The 23279-nt window shown below is 39.7% G+C and overlaps 1 protein-coding gene across 1 annotated transcript; it reads left to right on the forward strand.

Moving 5' to 3' along the window:
- The first annotated feature begins 2282 nt into the window (after positions 1-2282).
- On the forward strand, positions 2283-21870 carry cotl1 (coactosin-like F-actin binding protein 1). Its single transcript, XM_043706641.2, has 4 exons — positions 2283-2585; positions 2688-2770; positions 4382-4539; positions 21363-21870. Exons 1-4 carry the CDS (start codon positions 2509-2511, stop codon positions 21471-21473), a joined length of 429 nt encoding a protein of 142 aa, XP_043562576.1. The 5' UTR covers positions 2283-2508; the 3' UTR covers positions 21474-21870.
- The last annotated feature ends 1409 nt before the right edge of the window (positions 21871-23279 follow it).

Consider the following 23279-nt stretch of genomic DNA (forward strand, 5'->3'; position numbering starts at 1 on the left):
TTAACCTTAAAGTTAGTTGTGGCATTAAGAAGCACTTCTTCATAAAATGGAAATTAGCAATTTCTTCAAGCTGTTGAGCTAAGATTAATTGAACAGTGTTCGGTAAGGTCATCAAGAACTGTGAAACTAATTGAATTGAATTGAATTGAATTTATTGTCATGTGTACCGAGGCACAGTGTAAAGTTTTGTCTTGCGAGCAATATAGACAGATCACAGAGTTAAGTAGCATAGATAGTAAATAATAGGTAAACAGCAGCAAAGACAAAAACACAGGTACAGGTGAATGTTAAGAGTTTGTGAGTCCATTCAATATTCTAACAACAGTAGGGTAGAAACTGGTTTGAAACCAGCTGGTGTGTGTGTTCAGGCTTCTGTACCTTCTCCCTGATGGTAGAGGTTGTAGAAAAACATTGCCAGGGTGGGATAGATCTTTGAGAATGATAGCAGCCTTTCCTTGACAGTGGGCCTGGTAGATGGATTCTATAGATGGGAGGTTGGCCCTTGTGATTGTCCAGGCCGAGTTCACCACTCTCTATAACCGTCTCCGATCTTGAATGTTACAGTTGTCACACCAGATAGTGATACATCCAGGCAGAATGCTGTCGATGGCACACCTATAAATGTTGCCAAGGGTATTCGCCATCATGTCAAATTTCCTCGGCTGTCTGAGGAAGAAGGGACATTGTTGGGCCTTTGTAGCCAGTGCATCCACATGAAGAGTCCAAGACAGCTTGTTGTGGATGACCACTCCCAGGAGCTTGACATTCTCCACTCGTTCCACCTCTGTGCTGTTAATGTGTTGGGGGCATAAGTAACATCCCGCCAAAAGTCAATAATGAGTTCCTTGGTTTTGCCGGCATTGAGAGCTCGGTTGTTCTCAGTGCACCATTTTTCCAGGTCTTCTACCTCCCATCTGTAGTCTGTTTTGTCGCCATCTGAGATTCAACCGACAATGGTGGTGTCGTCAGTGAACTTGTAAATGGCATTAGTCTGGTATTTGGTGATGCAGTCATGGGTATACAGTGCGTACAGTGGGGGGCTGAGTACGCACCACTGGGGGCTCCAGTGTTGAAATGTTATTGAAAGGATGAAATGTTGTCCCCAATCTTCAATGATTGTGGCCTGTGGGTCAGGAAACTGAGGATCCAGTTGCAGAGAGTGGGGCTTAGTCCAAGGTCACTAAGTTTAGCAATCAGTCTTGAGGGGATAATAGTGTTGAAGGCTGAACTGTAGTCAGTGAGTAGGATTCTAACATTGCTGTTCTTGGTGTCAAGATGTTCTAGGGAGGAGTGAAGGGCAAGTGATATGGCATCTGACATGGATATGTTGGTCCGACAGGTAAATTGGAGTGGGTCAAGAGTAGTGAGAAGAAAGTGAGGTCTGCAGATGCTGGAGATCAGAGATGGAAATGTGTTGCTGGAAAAGCGCAGCAGGTCAGGCAGCATCTAGGGAACAGGAGAATCGACGTTTCGGGCATTAGCCCTTCTTCAGGGCTAATGCCCGAAACGTCGATTCTCCTGTTCCCTAGATGCTGCCTGACCTGCTGCGCTTTTCCAGCAACACATTTCCAAGAGTAGTGAGAGGCTGGAGTTGATTAATGCCATGATCAGCCTTTCAAAGTACTTCACGACCACCAAAGTTAGGGCCACTGGGTGGTAGTCATTGAGACAGGCTGCATGAGCCTTCTTAGGCACAGGGATGATGTTGGCCCTCTTGAAACAGGCAGGGACAGTGGCCTGCTGCAGGGAGAGGTTGAAGATGTCCGAGAAGACCTCTGCCAGTTGATCTGCACATGCTCTGAGTGCACGGCCTGGTACTCCGTCTGGTCCCATAGCTTTCATAAACTAAAGTTTGTAGATGGAAATGCAATACAGATAAGTGATGATTGGAGTAAATTAATGAACAGTTTGAAGAGGCTGAAAGGCCATTCTTTCCTATTCAGGTTAAGGCATGTAACTTGCCATTTGGATGAGGTTGGTATCCATAAAATCCATAACCAAAACTTTTGAAATGGAAATAAAATCCCAGAAAATTGGACGGGGTGGAATGGCGTGGGGTGTGGGATTCAATTGGGTTATCACCCTACACCCTTAGCATTTGACTTAAGCGGTAGGTTCCTGGGAAACCTGCATTCTCCCTTCTGAATTCCAACAGGGGGAGACAACCATGCTCAGCGGCCACTCAGATCAGAATTAAGGAGGCAAAGTGAGTTGATCATGACAGACGGAAATACGACATCACCAACGCCCAAAGCCGGTAAAAAGGGGTTGCGATGCATCCGCTAAAGCCGCTTGCATTTATCTGCAACCTCATAGCGGGAGCTTCCTAATCTATGCCTGAGCCGTGTTATCGGATACTGTGGGAGCTGCAGTAAAAAACCAGCCGCAGCGTTCCTACGAACTACAGCCTTTTTATTATCCTTGCTTTTGCTCTTCTCTTAGTCCATTGATAGTCGGATCAGGGATTTGTTATACAGAAGTTCGCCAGCTGACTCACCTATCGCTCAAATGGCTACGAAGATAGATAAAGATGCGTGCAGAGAGTCTTATAACCTCGTCCGGGATGATAACAACGATGTCAATTGGTTCGTTTTAACCCAAATCTGCCTCACTGACCTGTAATTATGCAAACTTCATCTTTTTTTAAAAAAAAATCTAACTGTGCATGTGTATCTCTTCCTTTGCAGGGTTATTTTTAAATACGATGGACACCTTATTGTTCCCGATTCACAAGGCACAAATTACGAGGACTTTAAACTTCATTGCACAAGTAAGATTTAGGGCTTTTTTTTTAAAGAAGCAAGATGTAAACGCCATTTGTTCTCGATTTATTCATGTTTGGTGTGTGCAGCATCCATCTCATGGAAGGAAGGAGATAGCTCGCCTGCCTCCGAAAACACTGCAATGTGAGAGATCACTTCGTTGTGTGATGCTTTGTAGTCGCAAAGAAAAGAGGGTATAATCTCAGGTTAGCCTGCATCTGGAGAACTGCAGTCCCAACAGAAATGATCATTTCTAATCCACGTTCCCCACCAATATGCCGATGGTTCAGCTTTTCCGCACTATGTATCCAACGCCAGGTTAACCATTAACCAGGCTGGGCTGGACTGTCCTCCGGTTTAACATCTCAATGGAAGGGGTGCGCATGTTTCTTAAACCAGGGAGAAAATTATTTGACAAATCTAAAACAACGTTTTAAACAACAGCTTTTTTAAAATATCTGAATGATCATTCACTATGCAATCAATGTGTGTTTTAAAGGGGGCGTTTGAAAAATCATTTATTTAAATACTAAATATTCATCACTTTTTATTAATTCTTAGAGTAGCCCACTGCTACGACGTCAGCCGACTAAAGCTGTTTTTTTAACCTCAGGAAGAAATGTGCGTTAAATTAGCTCCCAGATATGTTTTGTTACCAGTTTAAAGTTTGCGATTAAATTGTAACTTTTTCTTTAAAAAGGTGTGGTTCTCCACTGGGGAACTGTTCAGCGCCTACTTTTGGTTCCTTGTTCCTCTAAGCGCTGAAATCAGCTGATCTCCCTTAAATATTTAATAAATTTTTTTGACTTAAAAGACATTTTAAAAACCAATTATTTTTTATGGTCCGAATTCCGAAGATTGGAATTTTATGTTGTGATGCTTTAATTGACCATAAATGTAAAATAGTTTAGCTGCATTGAACTGCAAACGTTAATCAGGATTTAACTGTTGGGCAACTTCATTTGTCTTAGGAAGGAACCATTTTGTTAAAAGAAAATTTGCATTTGAAACTAAGTGATTTGATGTTTGCAAACGTTTACTATTTTAATTTCCATTTTGAAAGATCTATGAAGAGTAGATTTAAGATCATTTTCTATTACTATTGGATAGTTTGAGTTGATCCCAAAGATAGTTGAGATTTTGCTGCTTTTTTTTGTGCTGACCTTCATTACCCATCACAATTGGGTGTGGGGAGATATGACTCTGAGCAAGACATGAGTCAGAAGTTGGAGCCCAGTTTCTTTTCCCTTTTGGGGATTGGTACAAATGCTTAATGTCTTGTCATCCTATAAGCATTGCATGTTGGCACACATTCTGCAACACCTTCAAGAAGTAGCTGTGACAAGTTATCCCTTCACTTTTCAGACTTCTGCCTTTGTCTTATGTGCTTTAAATCTTTTGGTCATTAATGAAAGAATAAGTGTTAGAAACAGGTAATGATTTATTAGCGAATACATTCTGCCTCTTTTATTTGTTTTAAAAAAAAATGTGCAGCACCTAAAACTCTAAGATAAACTAGGAAGCACTCAACATCAATAGAGAGAACAGCCTTGCTGATGCTTATTGATAAGTAATTATACTCCAAATGGAGGTCCTTCTAATTTACTACCATTCTGCAGGTGACTGTATTTTGTTCGGGTTTCATCGAATCATCACTGGGGATGCCATGAGCAAACGTGCCAAGTTTGCTCTTATCACCTGGATTGGGGATGGTGTTGCTGTGCTGCAGAGAGCCAAAGTCAGCACTGATAAGAGTTTGGTGAAGGAAGTAGTACAGGTATGTCATTAGCATTGGTTGATTTTTCTTTTCAGACTTCTTAAACCCTTTTCAATAGGCGGCTTTGCTCTCCAGTACAACTGCAAGTTAACCACTTATGATGTTTGAACTAATGAAATATTATAATATGGCGAAGGTATAGAAAATCTGGTGTAGATTTGTAGGATGCCTTTGTTGCGCAAAAAAAAATTGACTGTGCCCTAACATCTATAGATGCCAAGAGAAGCTTAATTCTTCTGTAGTTGCATTAGGAATGGCCCAGTAAAACATAAGGGCTTTTCAAATGCAGCTACATTTCACTCGTCCAAGCTATGTCTTCCTATGTTTCGTGATGACTCATTGAGCTGAGTGTGTGTGTGTATATGTATTCTGCTCTTTTTTAATATCTAACTGGTGTGCAGAATGACCATTAACCAGTTGAACACTTTAATAGTTTGTTAATCTTATTCATTCTAACCAACCAGCTTGCTTAGTTACTTCAAATAAAAGTTGCTATTCAGTAAGCTATTAATATAAATATAGGCAGGGGTGGTGTTTCTCTTGAGGAGAAACTAATAAAATACTGTACTGCCTGCCTTTGAAAAATCCTAGCTTAAAATATTAAATCTCCATTTAAAAAAAGCTTTAGGGCTACAGACCCTGTATTGAAATTTTTAAAAGCATTTTACAATGTGGCTTGTTCTGTCAGCAATATATTTATGATTTAGACTTTCTCTCAACACTACTAGTATCTACAGAGAAAGGCAGTTTCCATTAGCAGACAGTCTCTAATGAATCATAACCTGCTCTCCCAAACATCTTTTGTGTGAGATAGCATGCCACAGGAGTAGTAATTAACTTTAATTGTAATGTAACCCACTAGGGATTAAATAGAATGTTTATCATGTGGACTACTATATTTGTCTTCACAATTTATTTTTTACAAGTTACATGATTATTTGGAAGCAAGACATATCAAGTAAATAGTACAAGTGATTTGACCAGTTTTAATATATATTTACATATATTATTTCTTGCACCATCTAATTATATTAAAAATAACTTGCGGCAATTCTTTAATGGACTTCTGTGCATTAATACATGAGCAATTAATTTGCTCTTTCATACTAGCTCAGAATTTTTAGTGCCTCCTGTTCCACGAATTGGCCACAGAGGTTAAGTAGGCAGTTTATGGTTAAGCCCAAGAAGACTCTGAAAAAGTTGTTTAATTTATACTAGAATTTTGTGCACTTATGTAAATATAAAATGGTAAATAACATTGGTAGCCTACAGCTACACAACAACATGGGAATATGATGTCATGGTGTTTAGAGATTTGGTTCGAAAGGATGTGACCTTTGTTACTAAATATTCTTTGAGTAAAACGTGATCAGGAAAGATCTGGAGTGAGAAGGACAGGTGACTATTGATTTTAAGAAGAATATTAGTACTGGAGAATGTGGATGCCCTGGAGAGACTAAAGAGAAACCATTTCGTTAAACTTCATAAACCGTGGAGGTACCAGTATACTAAGTATGCTATTTAGATCAACAAGGAGGGAAGACGTGGAGGGGCAAAAGAAAGAATTAGTAACGATGATAGGAGTCTTTCTTCCATTTGCCATATGTCTGCTGGGAAAACCAAAAAAAAAGACAAACGGGGAAAAGAGATATGAAGTATTAGTGAGTTTTGAGAAGATTTGTAGCTCAGATTGAGGTTCAGGATGTAGCTTTGCTCACTGAATTGGAAGGTTCGTTTTCAGGCGTTTCATCACCATACTAGGTAATGTCATCAGTGAGCCTCTGGATGAAGCACGGATGTCATGGCCGGCTTTCTGTTTGTGTTTCGGTTCCCTAAATAGAAAGCGGGCCATTCCACTAGTGCTTCATCCAGAGGCTCACTGATGATGTTACCTAGTATGGTGACGAAATGTCTGAAAACAAGCCTTCCAGCTCAGCGAGCAAACCTACATCCAGAATTATGAAGTATGCTTGAGCACATTTTCTTGCTTGGTACATGTGTCCTACCCAGGAAAAATTGATAGTTCTATCATCTGGTTCTGATGAGTGAGGTAATTAGTGTCAGTAGGGGGAGCATTTAGAGGACCGTGATCACAATACCAAAATTTTTAAGTTGGCTTTAGAAAAGATGAGCAATCAAGTGAAAAATCTTAATCGGATGCTGGAAACCAGTGTCTAGATTAGTGGTGCTGGAAAAGCACAGCAGGTCAGGCAGCTTCTGAGGAGCAGGACTTTTGCCAGAAATGTCGATTTTTCCTGCTCCTTGGATGCTGCCTGATCGGCTGTGCTTTTCCAGCACCACTCTAATCTAGGCTTGTTTATCAAGTCCAAACTAGTGTTTTGTTTCCCTGGTTGTCTCCTGCAGAATTAGGAGTTTAGATATCAGTTAACAAGTGCAAATTGCATACAAGTAAGGGGAATGTGATTTCTATAATCATAGAGCCATAGAATCTCCACAATGTGGGAACCAGGTTATTCAGCTCATCAAATCCACACTCTCTTCCTCCAGAGAGTATCCCATCTGAACGCCGCCCCCCCCACTCCATCCATCCCTGTAACCGTGCATTCCCCATTGCTCATCCACCCAGCATCTTTGGACTCTGGAAGGAAACCAGAGCACCTGGAGGAAACCCATGCAGATACCAGGATAACATGTAAACTCCACACGGTCTTTCCTGTTGTTTGGACTGTTTGCAGAATGGAAGGGCTAGTTGTTTCAGATGTTCCTGAGGAAATAGTTGTGTAGCATTTCACATGTTCAATAAGGGCAAGATTTTGTTTTTTTTAATGTAGGTGCAAAGGGTTATCTACCCAAGGTAGGTCTCTTCCTTATTTCTGCTCTCCCTTTGTTATGCAGATGACTATGATTTATGGCCTAGAGGGCAATTGAGAGTAGAAAAAGACAGCAGATTTCCTTCCTTAGAGGACGTTAGTGAATTTACAATGATTGACAGCAGTTGCATGAAGGCCATCTGGCTAGATTTTGAATTCCAATTCTTGCTGATTTTAAGTTTCCCCATCTGCCATGGTGGGACTCTAACTAGTGACCCCAGAACATTTAGGAGTTAAGGTGTCTCAGTGGTTAGCACTGCTGTCTTGCCCACCAGAGACCTAGGTTTAATTCCAGCCTTAAGCAACTGTCTGTCTGTGTGGAGTTTGCAAATTCTCCCCATGTCTAGTGGGTTTGCACCAGGTGCTCCAGTTTTCTCCCATAGTCCAAACATGTGCAGGTTAGGTGGATTGTCTGTGCTAAATTGCCCTGTAATATCAGGGGTGTATAAATTAGGTGAATTAGCCCTGGCTATTAAGAGGATGGGGTCAAGGTAAGGACCTGTGTCTGGATGGGATGCTATTCGGAAGGCCAGTGCAGACTCAATGGACAGAACAGGACTCTTTTTTTTTTTTTTTTTTTTTTCCTTTTTTTTCGACACTTTATGGACTCTATGAATTACTTAACAGCTGACATTACCACTCCAGCACTGTCTCCTTGTTTTAGAGGTCACTCTGAAAAAGCTGTTCATACTATTTAAAGTGTCAGTTGGTTAATGAAACTGAAAATCCACTATTAATTTGACATTTTAAATAATTGAGCAAAATGACAGAATGCTTGGAATACTTGGGGGTTTAGAACTGTTACAGTGCATATTATAGTGGTGTGCACTGCCTCTGTATCACTGGTGGATGGATGCCAATTATGTGTGTTGCATTGTCTTGGAAGGTGCCAAACATCATAAATGTTGGAGCTGTACTCTGCAGATAAGTGGCAATGTATAGAACCCCTACGGTGTGGGAAAAATGCCCTTCGGCCCAAAAGGTCCACACTGATCCTCAGTACCTTGCCCAAACCCATTACCCCGACTAATGCACCTAACCTACACATCCCTGAACACGGGCAATTTAACATGGCCAATTTACCTAACCTGCACATCTTGCGATTGTGGGAAGAAACTGGAGCAGCTGGAGGAAACCGAGACAGACACTGATAGAATGTGCAAACTCCACACAGACAGTGACCTGTGGCTGGAATCAAACCCCGGTCCTCGGTGCTATGAGGCATAGTGCTAATTACTGAGCCACTGCTGCCTAAGTATTCCATATCCAACTCCTGACTTGTGAAGGTGGGGGGCAGGCATGGGCGACAGGAGGTGATTTACCCACTGTGAGATAATTCCTAACTTCTGTTTATATGGCCAATCACATTCTGTTTCTGGTCAATGATAACGTCTGGGATGTTGATGGTGGAGGATTCAGTGATGGTGGTGCTAATGAACATCTAGGTAATGGTTCAATTCTCACAAGTATGGACACAGATGTTAATTGTCATTTATCAGCACAAGCCTGTTGAGATCTTGCTGCAAATGGCCATGGACTGCTATCATATATGGAGAATGTTTATGAAGTTGGACCTTGTGTAATCGTCAGTGACTGTCTGTCTACTTTGGAGCTTTATGAAGGAGGACAGTTAATTGAAGCATTTGGAGATGTTTGGGTTCGAGAACATGACGCTGAGGAGAGCTGTTGTGCCAGAAGACCTGGTTCCAACACCATACCTGCCCAACACACTTTTTTTTTTACCCCTCCCCCCGCACACGCACATGTAATAACAACCTGTCTGAATTTATTGATTCAAAATATCTCACCTTGATGTCACTCTGTTAAATGCTGCTTTTGATGAAGAGCATTCACCCTCGTTTCCCTATAGAGGTCAGCTGTTTTGTCCATGCTTGTTCCAAGCCATAACGAGGCCTGGTGTTGAGTAGTGCAATGGATCCCAAACTAGGAGTCAATGAGCAGATTATACCATTGCAAGTACCATTTGATAAGTGATGACTTCTTCCTATCACTTAAATGATTGACTGATGGGGTGGTAATTGGACAAATTGAATTTGTCCTCCTTTATGTGCACAGCACTAACCTAGACAATTTTCCGAATTTTCAGGGTGATATCAGCGTGATAGCTATACTAGAATAAATTGGCTGGAGGTCCACCCCAGCTTTGGAACACCAGTCCTCTGTTTTGTTGCTGGAATGTTGTCAGGAGTTAGTCTTTGCATTGTCTGAATTCTTTGGCTGTATCTTGGTCTCACATTGATGGCATCAAATGATGGACAGGCATCTGACATGGGAAAAGTGAGATGGCTTTTCTGCCTGAAGGTAAATGCAAATGTTTCAGCAGTGTAATTTGCAGAAGGAAAACTAAAACTAAAGCTATGTCAGCTAAACAACAAAATATGTAGGGCAATTGTGGCTACACAAAAATCGTTTAGCCGTGTTAAGAGTAAGAAAACCAAAAATATTGTATTGAGGGCTAATGAAAGGTTCTCTAGCAGATACATTATATTCAATAAATGATTTGTACTAATGTTAACTGAAATTAATAACGTAGATACTCAAATTATTCTGTCCAAGATAATAAACCTTAAAATAGATGAGTGCTGGCCTAGTTGAAATGTGCCAAGAGTCCTTAAAGGGACAATTGTAATGCAGGCACTGTATATTTTTAATAGTTTACTGGAGTCAAATTTGTATAACTGCAGTGGCTGGATATTAATTGTTCCATATTTAAAAAAGGTACAGCCAGGTAAGCACAGCCCGTTAACTAGACTTCAGAAATGGGTAAGCTTTTGTTTTCAAGCATGTTTTCTGTTGTAATTAGCCCCCATCCTTGATGAGAGATGGCACCTGGACGTGAAGTTTTGTATTGCAAATGTAATTTTACTTTTATGATTTAAACAATGTGGGCAGTCATGTCAAGTGTGTGTCTGGACTTCCAATACATTTTTGACACTCTCTTGCAAATATTTGTTCCATGTAAGAATCTTGTGGAATTGGAGAGAATTTACTACAACTGAATGCCCATAGTCAAGGATTTTTGGATTTGGATTTGTTTTCTGACCAATTACCAACAGCCTCCAGCAAGGTTCTCTGTTTGGGCCTTTCAGTTTGTAACTTTGTCCAAGCCGTAATTAAAAGGTAGTAGACAAAAAGCCATTCAGTTTGGAAATTGAACAAAGTAGTGTTAGGCATGTAGAACATATTCAAATACAGAAAGCAGTTTTCAAATTATGGGGGCTATTACTGTATATACTCATGAAAAAATCAAATTTTTTTTAGACTTTTTAAGGTTTGAATTTATGGGATCGACTATTACATGGATACTACTTTGAGCTGAAATTCATGCTACAGTCCAAAATACCGTATCATTAGCAGAAGTCCAATTGACCTCTAAATGAATAAAGAAAAACACAACAAATTACAGTAAACTGACCTGATGCATCTTAGATGTTTGTGCCACATTGGTGTGAATTGTATATCAAAACACAATAGCATGAAAAAATTAATTTCCTTGAACATTTTATATACAGGATAATACCTTGACTCTCAAATATTAATGTTATCTGTGAAGAACTAGAGTCGACAATTACACAAGGTATATGGAAAATTCTAGGTTTTGGGGCCAAAAGTAGGGGGTCAACTTTTACAGGAGATTAACTTTTACTTGAGTATATACAGTAATTTGTTTGTCAAGTGATGTTTATCTCCAGCAAATATAGTGTTGTGCATGTAGGGAGAACTAAAAATATACTTGCACCTTAGGGAACAAAAGTGAAAGCAGTATTGAAGGAAACTCTAAACAAAAGAGCCGAACTCATGAGGTGAGTGATTGCCTTTGGCATCACTTAGTTGAGTATTGCATCAAGGAACCCTAACAAAATAGAACTGGGAATAAATTTGACTAATTTGATTTATACTTTTTGATATAACAAGGTGACTAAATTTTGTGCAGCCGAGTTACTTCAACTAGATTGGTTAGGGAGGGTTGAGGGTCACCATTGGGTTATCTGGGGGTCTGTGTTTTTCTCCCAATTCTTCAGAGTGGTCGGCCTGTGAAATGAATTGCAGGCTCAAGTGGTGAATGTTGACCTTTCTGTTTGCATAGAAGGGTAAACTTGAACTTTCTTAACCAATACAGCAATCCTATTACACGAGTCCTAAGTACATTGTCATCATTGTGGTTTCCTCGGATAGTTTGGGTTGCGCCAAATGATTAGGAAGTTGGGTATAGATGAAGGGCTTATGCCCGAAACATCGATTTGGACACTGCTTGACCTGCGCTTTTCCAGCAACACATTTTTCGGCTATAGATAATTTGTGACTGGATGTGACTAGCTTTGTTTCTGTCTGGTTACATTGCTCAGTATGGCTAGTGGGTGCCAAATAATACATTGCAATTCTAAAGGAGCATGTTTCATGAACCAATTGGTGTTTTCCTGCTCAATACTTTGGATTCAAATTTAGATTTCTATTTGGAATGTTGTGGCCTCTCTAAAAATTCCACTAAGTAGAACAATGTTGTATTTGTGCAACAGCTTTTTGTGTAAGCAAGGATTCCAAGATTCTTTACGGGAACATTGGCTGGATGTCATTCCCTACAAATCTTTAAAACAAAAATAAGGTGGCCAGGTTAGAAAAGAAATGCTTAAGCACTTCAAGAAACTGAGCTTGCGTAGAAATCCAGCGCTTGCGACTAGGCACCTGAAGGTCTGGCCACCAGCTATGATGTGATTTTTAAAATTGAGAATGGTCTGGAAGCCACAGTTTGAGTACGTAAATCACTAAGGACGTGGGGCTAAAGGCTATGGAAACTGAGGGCTGAGGCTGTGGAGGGATTTTAAAATGGAGGATGAGAATTTAAAAATAAAGATGTTGATTGTCCAATCCCTTTGTTTAGGTTAGTGAGTGGAAGCACACGGCTTACTGTGAGTTAAGACACTGCTTGAAATTGTATGGAAGGTAGAATGTAGGAGACCAGTCAGGGGTGTGTTGGGATAGTTGAATCAAGTATGTTTTGGGTAGAGACAGTGAAGCTGGAAATATTATGGAAATCAGTTTTTTTTTTATTTCTAGTCATTCATGAGACATGGGCTTTGGCTGGTCCAGCATTTTAATGTCCATCCCGAGTCATCCTTGCCATGATGGTGAACTGTTGTTTTGAACTGCTGCAGTCCAGTTAGTTTAAGTAGATTCAAGAAGCTGTGAAGGAGGGAGTTCCAGGATTTTGACCCAATGACTGTGGCGGTATGTTGATATATTTCCAAGTCAGGATGGTGAGTGTTATTTGCTATCCATGTCCTTTTTTTTAAATGGAAGTGGTCATGGGTTTGGAAGGCATTGTCTAAGGAGCCTTGCTGAATTACTGTGGTGCATCTTGTAGATGATGCACACTGCTGCTACAGCCTGTCAGGGTGTGAATGGTAGTTGATTTGTTTGCCAATAAAGTGGGTTACTTTCTCCCAGATTGTGTCCTGCTTCCTGAGTGGGGAAATTCTGTTTCATTCCTAATTTGTGCCTGGTAGATGGTGGACAGATTTACAGGAGTCAGGAGGGAATTTACTTGCTATAGGATTCCTAGCCTCTGACTTGCTCTTGAAGCCGCTGTAATTTTCATTGGTTAGTCTTGTTCAGTTTTTGTTTTTCATCAATAGTAATCCCTTGGATGTTTAGTTTTGCTGGGCTCCGGTGTTGTCACATTCTGCCCTTGACATCACAGTAGTATTTGGCAATTACGCTTTTTTCCCCCTTTTGTCCAGGTTTGAACCAAAGTTGTAATGAGGTCTGGAGCTGAAAGGCCCTGACTGCTCACTGACATTCAGTTTGGTTTCAGGTCATTGCTAGCAAGTACTGCATTGTTAATTTAAACCCCTTCCATCAGTTTACTGAGAGAGAAGACTGATGGGACAGAAATTGGTTGGGTTAAATGGGTCCAGCATTTTGTGTATAGGGCAGAACCTGGGCAATCTTGCACATTATCAGGTAGATGCCAGCATTGTAGCTCTATTGGAACACTTGGCCAGGGGGCTAGCAAGTTCTGGAGTGCAAGTCTCCAGTCTTATTTCTGGAATACAATAGACTGTGTGTATTCTTTGTAATTTAAATGCCTTCAGTTTTTTTTCTGATCATTTTGGAGTGAATCAAATTGGCTGAAGACTGGCACCCTTGGAAGAAGCAGAGTTGTATCAAATATCTGGCATTTCCAGCTGAAGATCACTGCACATACTTCAGTCTTGTCTTTTCGCACTGATATTCTGGCTCTCCCATCATTGGAGAGAATGATACTTATGGAGTACCTTCTTCTAGTGAGTTACTTACTGATTCACCCACCATTTGTGACTGGATGTTCAAGACTGCAGAATTTAAATCTGATCTGTTGGAAGAGAAGAATTAGCTGCTTATGCTGTTTTGGCAAGAAAGTGTTGTGGAGTAGCTTAAATCAGATTGGCACTCCCTGGTGCAGCTCCTGGCAAGGCATTTTGTACTCTGTTGGATAATAACGCTAGAGTGGACAATATGCTGGGCTATGAGCTTGCTGAAGTCCAGTTGAGTTGCAAGGTCTGTTATGAGGTCTGTCCCATTTTAGCACTGTGAAAGTGCAGTAAACCTAGAGTATCTTTGCTGTGAAGACAGGACTTGTTAACATAAGGACTGCGTGGTGGTCACTCCTACCATTACTGCCATAAGCTGATGCACCTGTCGCAGACAGATTTGGTGAAGATGAGTATGTATGGATTTGTTTTTACTTCTTGGTTCCTTTGGCACCTACCATGAACATTTTTAAGCAGCTATGACTTGAAGGCAACAGCATATGGAAGCTCATTTCTAAAGCACATGTAACACAGATTGTGAACAGGCTAGAATAATCTTGAACTTTTCCTGGGAAAAGGGATGGCGTCTGTATCAAATAAAAGGGTGTCTTCAATAGTGTCTTCAATTTTCTTGAGTGGAGGAAATTTATTGCTACTGCAGTGCTAGCTTTCTGATACACTGTAGGACTCTAGAAATGTGGTGAAGTAAAGTTGGTGTCTTATGTGCACAGATGAAAACCTAATTCTGTGCTTTTGAACATTGTTCTGGAGGTAGCATTCAACTGAGAAATCATAGTGATTTAAGGAGAGAATCTTGTGGGATGTTGGAGATGATAGATCAGGAAGAGCAGCCATTGCAAGTGACTCTGACTTTTTGGATGTGTGAGAATGGGTTTACATGAATGCAGTTCAACTGTACAGAAGGGTCTTGGAGGCAGACGATGTGATCACCCATTTCAAAGGTTGTAAATTTGTTTCGAAGCCCAAGGAAGATATGTTTAGCTTTGTCACAGCAACATAGAATGGAATTTGTGACTCTGAGAGCTGATTCTGTACTGTTAGTTGAGGAAACCAGATTGCAATGAATCAAAGATGTAGTTCTGGGAAAGTTGGCAATGGATTTGGAAGCCAGTAATTCTGAAGGATATCATTATGGCCGAGGAGGCATTTAATCATCATCTGTCAGTGGGAGGGTGTTTTTGCAGCATGACTGGTTAACATGGGCAATTTCTATTGTTAATGTGAAAATAGTGCTATGTGATTTTAAAATAAGGACCGAGCTTAAAATGAGGACTAAAGTGTGGCTGGAAGCAGGGGGCAAGAGTGAGAGTTTAAGTTCTTAGCACTTTTTAACAGCAGTTCTGTGGTGGGAGGCATCTATTCAAAATGAATATTTTGCCCCCCTCAAGATTGGGTTAGGTGCTGTCATGGCATGGTTCATGAAGGGTCTGGAGGCTTTTAGTAAGGAAATGGCCTTGAGAATGCAGATGTAGAAATGAGACGTATAAAGAAGTGAGCATTGGATAATATTTTTGGAAGCAGTGTCATATTAGAGGAAACTAGGAACTGAGGAAAACTGAGGGGATATTGATGCATGTATGTAAATGCACAACTTGACTGAATAAGGTTGGTGAGCTACCATTATAAATGATCAAGTGGGACTATGATGTAATAGCAGTGACTGTAACGTTGTTTTAAAATGGAACACTGGACACCAAATAGTCATCAATTCAAGTGATCAGAAAAGACTGGAGGGAAAAGTGGGGGTCAGTTAGTATTACTTATTAAGGAAGAGTTTTTTTATTTGAAATGGGAAAGGACAGATCCATTTGGTTAGATTAAGGATTTCCAAGAACATGCCATGATGACTCTAATGCGGGGAATTCCATAAGCTTCCGAATTCAAAGTATGCCAATATAATTTCCAATGTAACTGTGTTCAGAGATGTTGTTACACCTATCTGGAGCAAGTGGGACTTGAGTTAGGACTTCTGGATCAGAGCTGGGACACTACCACTGCACCACAACTGCATCCCCCTTCAAGTTTGCCTAAACTGGACTGGTGCTACTGGACTTAAATGGAAGGGTGGGGTCTCTGAAATGTGGGAAGACTTCTGTGACTAGAGCACTGAACATCTAAGAGGGATTGCAGGATCTGGTCCTAGGAACAGTGGGCCAAGTGTATGTTGGACAGCCCTTGAGTAAAAGTCATCCTGGTATCATTAGGGTTGGATTAGCAATACAGATAACAAGTAACAATCTAAAATAGAATCAATCAATTAGGATGTTGCAGGGGTGTTGGGAGGGTGTGGTGGGGAGGGCAAGTGGGCAGTGAGTGGGAAGAAGGTTGAACCAGGGTAAAGTGGAACCAAAGATTGATAGGAAACTGAACAATGAGATATTTAAGGTAGGTTCCAACATGTTGGGAAATCTGATGTTTCTTGGTTTTTGTAAGAGATAAAACGCAAAATGTGCATCATGCACATTGGGTGAATTGAAGTGAGAATTTGGTTGAATACAATAGATTGAGTTGGAGATGAGCAGAAAAATATCTCTGGCAGAATGAGAATAGAAGTGCAGTTAACATGAAGGTGAAGCAAAAATATTGTCATGCAAACAGTCAGTGGGTATTAATAGCTGGTAAAGGGCTTGATAAAGGTGCAGGGAAAAGCTAGAAGACAAATGAATTAAGGAAGCAGAAACTGACACAACATCCATGGAAGTGGAGCTGATGGAACAGGCTGAATAGGTTGCTTTTTAAAAACCACATTAACATGGATGAGGTGGCACTGATAAAGGATTTTTGGAAAGGTTGGCTGTACTTGTTGCAAATGGATTTCCTCTGGATGGCTGTATCCCAGATTGCTGAAGGAATTTGGAGTTGAGATTGTGGGAGGACTTGCCATAATCTTTCAAACTTTCCTGAATATTGGGGCAGTACTTGAAGAGTGGATGAGAAGCAGGGGTGTACTGCTTCTATCACTGGCCAGGTAAGACAGACCCAGGCTCATGCTGTGCGACTGTGGCTTTCACCTATTCCATGATGGAATTAAAATCCCATGTATAAGTATGGAATTTCAAAGAAATTAGTTTACTGGAGCCCATGAATCCATTGTTAATTTTGTCACTTAAAGGAAAATCTGGGTCACTATTGTATTTTGATGGAAGAACTGTTTACCAGGTCTGTCCTGTGTGTATCTCCAGAATGACAGCAGTATGATTGATTGATTGATTGATTTATAATGTCTGAAATGGCTTCAAAAGCTATTCTGTCAGTCATGTATGAAAGGATCAGGATCCCTTGGTGGGTTGGTTTTGCTCTCATGCTTAAGCCTTTGTCTGCTGTTCAATCATTTTATCTGTTGCAGGTAGATGTTGAATCTAGAGGGATAAAGACCTCAATCTACAAGACCTTTTTTTAACAGATTTTATTAAAACTATTTAATCTATCTTCTTGCTCTGAAATCTGCATGTATGTGGACCTTGAACATGAAAGATTTTTGAAATTTTAGACTGGGTTCTGTACAATTTTAAAAAAAAATATTCAAGGAAATGTTTTATAATCACAACTTTCCAAGTTGACACTGACCTATTGTTTTAAAGAAAAAAAATGAGGTGTGGCGAAATGAGGGAGCCAGTCTACTCCTTGCCTGATTGTAACCAGATGCATTTGTTTTCTGTTGCTCTGTCTGCTCTTCTCAACTTTTTTCTTTATTCAGTTCCACTCATGCACTCTCTACAGTACTTGATATCCAAGTTAGATACGTGGAACTCCAAAAAGCTTCTCTTTGTTTTGTTTCTACTTGGCAATGTAAATTGCTATGGGTGGTAAATCTGTGATTGTGAAGGAAAGTTCAAACAATCCTACACCAGCCAGGCAAATATAGAGGGGTCGGGGTCTGATACAAAAGTGTGCTTCTGAAAGGCAAGTTTTTTATATAGCTGTGGACAAATGATGCCAATTTAAACTAGGGAAGTGATGAATTGGGATATCGACTAATTGGCTTCAACCTAGAAGAGGGCTCCAGGGGTGTTGGAGTAGATTTCACAAAAATTGTGCCGAAGGTAGCAGCAAGAAAGAATGATACACAGATCTTGGGTTGTGGATATTTTAAATCAACCTGTGCAGAGATGTTATTGCACCACTTTTGGAAAAGGTGAGATTGAACCCAGGCCTCCTGGTTCTGCATTATGGGATCCCTTAGATCTTGGATTGTACACTCGAATGAATTCGGCAGAAATAGAAGATAAGTCTGCTCAAGATACTAGTGCAGCTACACCATGACAAGAATTGTATATTTCAATGTGTTTCAGAAATACCATGCATTAAAATAAAAATGGTACACCAGAGATAGTTTAGTCTCGGTGTGTTATTTGTGGGAGTGAAAACCTCGCTCTGGAAAGAAGGGCTTCTGTTGATCTTCAAATTTGTGCAGTTTGTTTATTAATTTCACTTTCCACAGAACCAGCAAAAACAACCTCTGACTTGAAAGGTGAGGGGCATAGAACATTTTGATGCTTGTAGGGAATTAATTCCCCAGAGGGAAGGGGTGGAGATTAAAGTGCATGAGAGGTTTTGGGATTTGGAAATAGCCAGAAAGACCCTGTTCACTTAGGAACCTGCATTTTTTTGTGTTCCTGAGTACAGCTAATTTTCCTCCTCCACTTCCCCAGTATATTCGTCTCCCTGGTATCTTGCTGTGCTGCTTCAATATATTTATGGACTAGCTTTTTTTTTCAAAAGTGCAGATATTGCACATTGTAATTGGTGAACAAATGGCCCACTCAATTTGATCACTACTCAGCACCCTTAATTTTATACAAATGTGTAATTGATTTAATGCTCGTGAATTGTGTAGAAATTTCAAACTGTAGCTACCAAATAATAATAACATGAAATGGAATGTAGCCCAATGTAATGTGTAAGATGTGCTACAGGCAACTACTTCAGAATGTTTTTAAATCACCCTTTCCAATAATGTTGCTACTGTAATTTTATAGCAGTTAAAAATAATTTTGTCATTCACTTGTAGCTTGGAGAAAACTCAGACATAAACAGCTTGGAAAGAAAATAAATATAGCAAACAATTAAAACTTGTTCCTTGGAAACTAATTATGAGCTGAGGTTTTTGTTGACTAGAGCTTCTGCAAGAAGTAGGATATGTGCGTTTTACAAAAGTACAATTTGTGTTCATTGTGCAGAGTAAATTAACATGAGTATCAGAGCCTCTGCTAGCAAAACGCAACCATTCTGTCACTTACAATGCTGCTTTTGTAACCAATAATAAATGGGTCAAAAAAACCGGATGGCCAGAATTTATAAAATACTGAATGAGACTTGATGCTGAACCTGATGTTAGCATTTCTCCAGTTTACTGCTTAGACTACTTTCACCAAATTTGAAATATTCATGAGTTACCATAACAATTAAGTAATTGATTATAAAATTAGAAAACTTTTTGAATTTTCTTTCACCCAAAGGGCGATTTCAGTCTTGGAATTCACTGCCTTAAAGTGTAGCTGAGGTATGAACCTTCATTTGCATTTAGGAAAAAATCTTGTTTGAAAATGTGCATTTGCAGTGCTGTGAATTCAACAAGATTATTGGCCTTGAGCTGGGAAATGGGATGAAATTGCATAGGCCCCACATTTTGTCTGAATGGTGATCTTCGTTTATGATTGTATACAGAATGAGCTGACTCTTGGATATGGGAGGTCATGCGCTAAATATTTAGTAACATTGTACAATTCATTGTTGTTTTCCTATAAACATTTTAGCGGCACAGTGGCTCAATGATTAGCACTGCTGCCTCATCGTGCTAGGTACCCAGGTTTGATTCCAGCCTTGGGTGACTGTGTGTGGAGCTTGCACATTCTCCTTTGTCTGTGTGGGTTTCGTCTGGGTGCTCCAGTTTCTTCCCATATTCCAAAGATGTGCAGGTCAGATGAATTGGCCATTCTAAATTGCCCATAGTGTTAGGTGCATTAATCAAAGAGAAATAGGTCTGGGTGGGTTACTCTTTGGAGGGTCAGTGTGGACATGTTGAGCTGAAGGGCCTGTTTCCATGCTGTAGGGAATCTAATCTAATCATTTTAACTTCAGTTCACTGACATCTAAGTAACAGTTCCTTGTGTATATTTTAAAGTATTTTGTCAATATAACAAATGTTTTATTTATGCATTGTATTAAGTCAATGAATAATTGATCAGGCCTTGTATAGAACAGATTGGTATATTTGTGATCTCCGAGGAGAAAGTAAGGGCTGCAGATGCTGGAGATCAGAGCTGAAAATGTGTTGCTGGAAAAGCGCAGCAGGTCAGGCAGCATACAAGGAACAGGAGAATCGACGTTTCGGGCATAAGCCCTTCTTCAGGAATGATTCCAGCAACACATTTTCAGCTCATACTTGTGATCTCCCACTGGATGAACACGAGTCAACAATAATACATTAAGCCTTTCAACCTAACATTTAAAATTACTGGAGTGTGGTTTATACAAATCATTAATTTCCAAAAAGCAAATTATTACTTTTGTTCCAGTTTTGGAGGTAAAATGCTTTTGAGGTTCAATATCATAGATACCCCTTGGCTCACAGGTTGCTTTTTCTCCCAAAGCTATTTTAACAATTCATTTTATTCATGCATTGTTAATTTCTATGAATATTCTAAACTGGAATTGTTTGGCATCATTTTGCTACTTGAAATATTTTTCCAAGTTCTACTTAATTTGCGATGCTGATAGATTTTATACAGGTGGTGTGAATTGTATAATCATTTTATTAACCTAAACCATCTCAATGTAAATCTAGATCTGTGTGCATTATTGGGCTTTGGGCCGTTCTGTGTCAATTCCATTTACGTGTGGTTTTGAAAACTTGATTTTCTTTTAAATGTGGTAGCAGAAATAGAAATGGAAATTGGTTGGTTGAAAGACTTCAATGTTTTTGAGGGGTCTATAGTAGAGAGTTATGTGGGAGAAGGGGAAATTGTATTGCAACCTCTCTGAGGAAGGAGCCACTCATACCCTTTGGGAAGAAATAAACCAGATATGGACAACAGTTCCTATACATGGCAGTGGATTGTGGTACGAAATATTACATGCATGTGCATTTGAATGCTTGGTTGAATTTAATTGTGTGGAAATCCATACCTATATGGATTTGTTCATAATTAATATACCAACATTTATTTTTTAAGTCTTTTTGAAATGGAGTTCAAGTTGACTGAATACAAGATTGTCACTAGTGCACAATAGGCTTAATATGCAACCAAAATATACACAAGTCTTTGGACTGTTGTTAATTTTCTGTAGTAATCCTGATTTTCCTGATTTTTTTTTTTCAAAGTTGCTTTTACAAATGAATAGTTGCTCAGATAATGAGATGCATTTCAGCTTTTTTTTTTTGCTTGTGGGATTTGAATTCAATGTGTATTTTAGCTCTAACAATCTAATTAAGAAAGCATTTTCACCTTTTTATTTTCCAAGGTCTTGAGCCATTGAGGTCATTTAACTCTCTGGCCCAGACTTTTGACAGTTTTTGTTTCTCCAGAATTGAACACTGGGTATAATGTGCATTTGGTTTGAAATGCTTTGACGCTGGTAATCTTGGGGGAGTCAACTGTGTATCAGGTGCATAAGTCATTGTGAAATCTTTCATTTCATTCTTTTTTTTATCTTGTAGAATTTCGCTAAGGAGTTTGTCATCTGTGACCAACAAGAATTGGCTGAGGAATACATCAAACAGGAACTAGAGAAAACTGGAGGAGCCAATTATGATGCACAACTTGAATGAAGTGTATTAGCAACCTTCTACTTGCTGCTTGGCTATAAGGATGTGGGAAAAAATTGGATGGCTATATAGTTGCACCTCTACCCACAGCAACCCCCAAGGGACATTGTAGTCATTCAGCATTGTGAATGCCCTCTTAAATTTAGTTTGGAGGTGCATGTAAGAGTCCACCGGCACAGTCAAAAGCTTTTCATCAGTTTATTTGTTTGTTTTTGTTTCAAATTGTGGTTGACACAATTTTTCTTCCCAAATGGTCCTAGGAGGAGATTACTTATTTTGTTTCAATTTTTATATGCAAGTTTGCCAAGGCTCCTTGTTGTGGAAAGATGTCTATTGGAGGAGGTTTGGGGGTAATAGATGGTGGTGATGCATTCTCAAATAAATTTTTTCAAAAACAAAACGTGTTTTTATTTTAATAAAGCAACTTTTAATGATCCTGGAGCTACAAGCTATTAACCTTAATTGTGCTTACGAGATGTGATAGCAGCACTTTGGCTAGCAATGGTTGCTGTGGTAACTGTAACTTGATGGTAGGATTGCATTTTTTTTACTAGTGTCCCCTGGATAGTAACTGCCTCAATCCATTTTAAATGATGAAATCCCATTTTGCTCCTGCCTCATGATAGAATTTCATACCACTGGTTGTTCTATTCCGTAACCTTGCTGAGTGAACTGGTAAAATTCCAAGGATTAAAATTCTACCCACAAATATGCAGAAGCTAAATAAAGGTTGCCAGCAATGGCTATTTGTCGCATCTGTTGGCTATAAACAATATGCATTCAAGATGGCATTTTGTGTTCATAACTCCATGTGCATTTAAGCCATTTTTTTGTTTTGGTGCATTTATGATTTTGGTTTGGCAGATGCCCAGTGAGTGGTTTTGCACACTAGTCTTGAACCAACTTTGCACTCCTTGTTTCTTGCTTGTTTAATACCATTTGATGTAACATTTAACAAAGAACATTCTCTGTTTGAAACGCAAGTTGTACAGTGACTTGGGATGATTAACCTTTATTTTCTTCTAAACTTACATATACTAGCTACTAGCAAAACCTGTGCTAACACCTGTGCATGCAAGTGGCTCTTTACTCCTCTTCCCTCATTGTATGATTCAATGGAATGGTCACAGCCATCTTGGATGCAATAAGACTCAGAAGGAGGTCAAAGTCCTCTTGAGTATACCACATTCAGATAATGGTACCTTGTAGTGCTAGCAGCCTTTTTAATATAGCATCATTTAATATGAAATGTCCAAAGTATTTCAGGAACTTTATCGAACAAAATGTAACACAGACCATGAAACAAGATAGACTGAGAAAGTCTGAGGAGAGGGGGAATTCGAGTTTAAAACTTGGGCAGCTGCATGAACAGTCATCAAGGGTGAATAGTACTAAACGGAGGCTGAAGTTAAAGTACTTGCAGTTTTGTTGGGGTGGGGAAGGTTAGCAATAGGACAAGGATAAGGCACAATAGAGACTTGAAGATATTTAAAATTGAGACTTCACAAACTGATATTCTGTTTTGGTCAGTGAGTACAAGGCAATGGATAAACCAGGAGTTGGTAAGAGTTAGGATCAGTACAGTGGAGCTTCAGATGGGCTTGTGTTTATGGAGTTGGGATGGGGTGGGGTTGCAAATGGGGAAATATGGTTAGGGGAAATGTTGGAATAGCAACCAAAGGTGCAGTTAAGGCATATACCAGTGTTCAATGCAGCCCCTAACCAGACCAGAATTTCTGTAAGTGTTGGAGATTAATCTGTCCTCTTGCCCTCCAGCCAAAGCAGCATTATCACTGGCAGGTGTATATG

Source organism: Chiloscyllium plagiosum, unplaced genomic scaffold (genome assembly GCF_037043375.1).
Source record: "Chiloscyllium plagiosum isolate Xiang-an unplaced genomic scaffold, Cpla_swu_hap1 HiC_scaffold_17, whole genome shotgun sequence".
NCBI lineage: Eukaryota > Metazoa > Chordata > Chondrichthyes > Orectolobiformes > Hemiscylliidae > Chiloscyllium > Chiloscyllium plagiosum.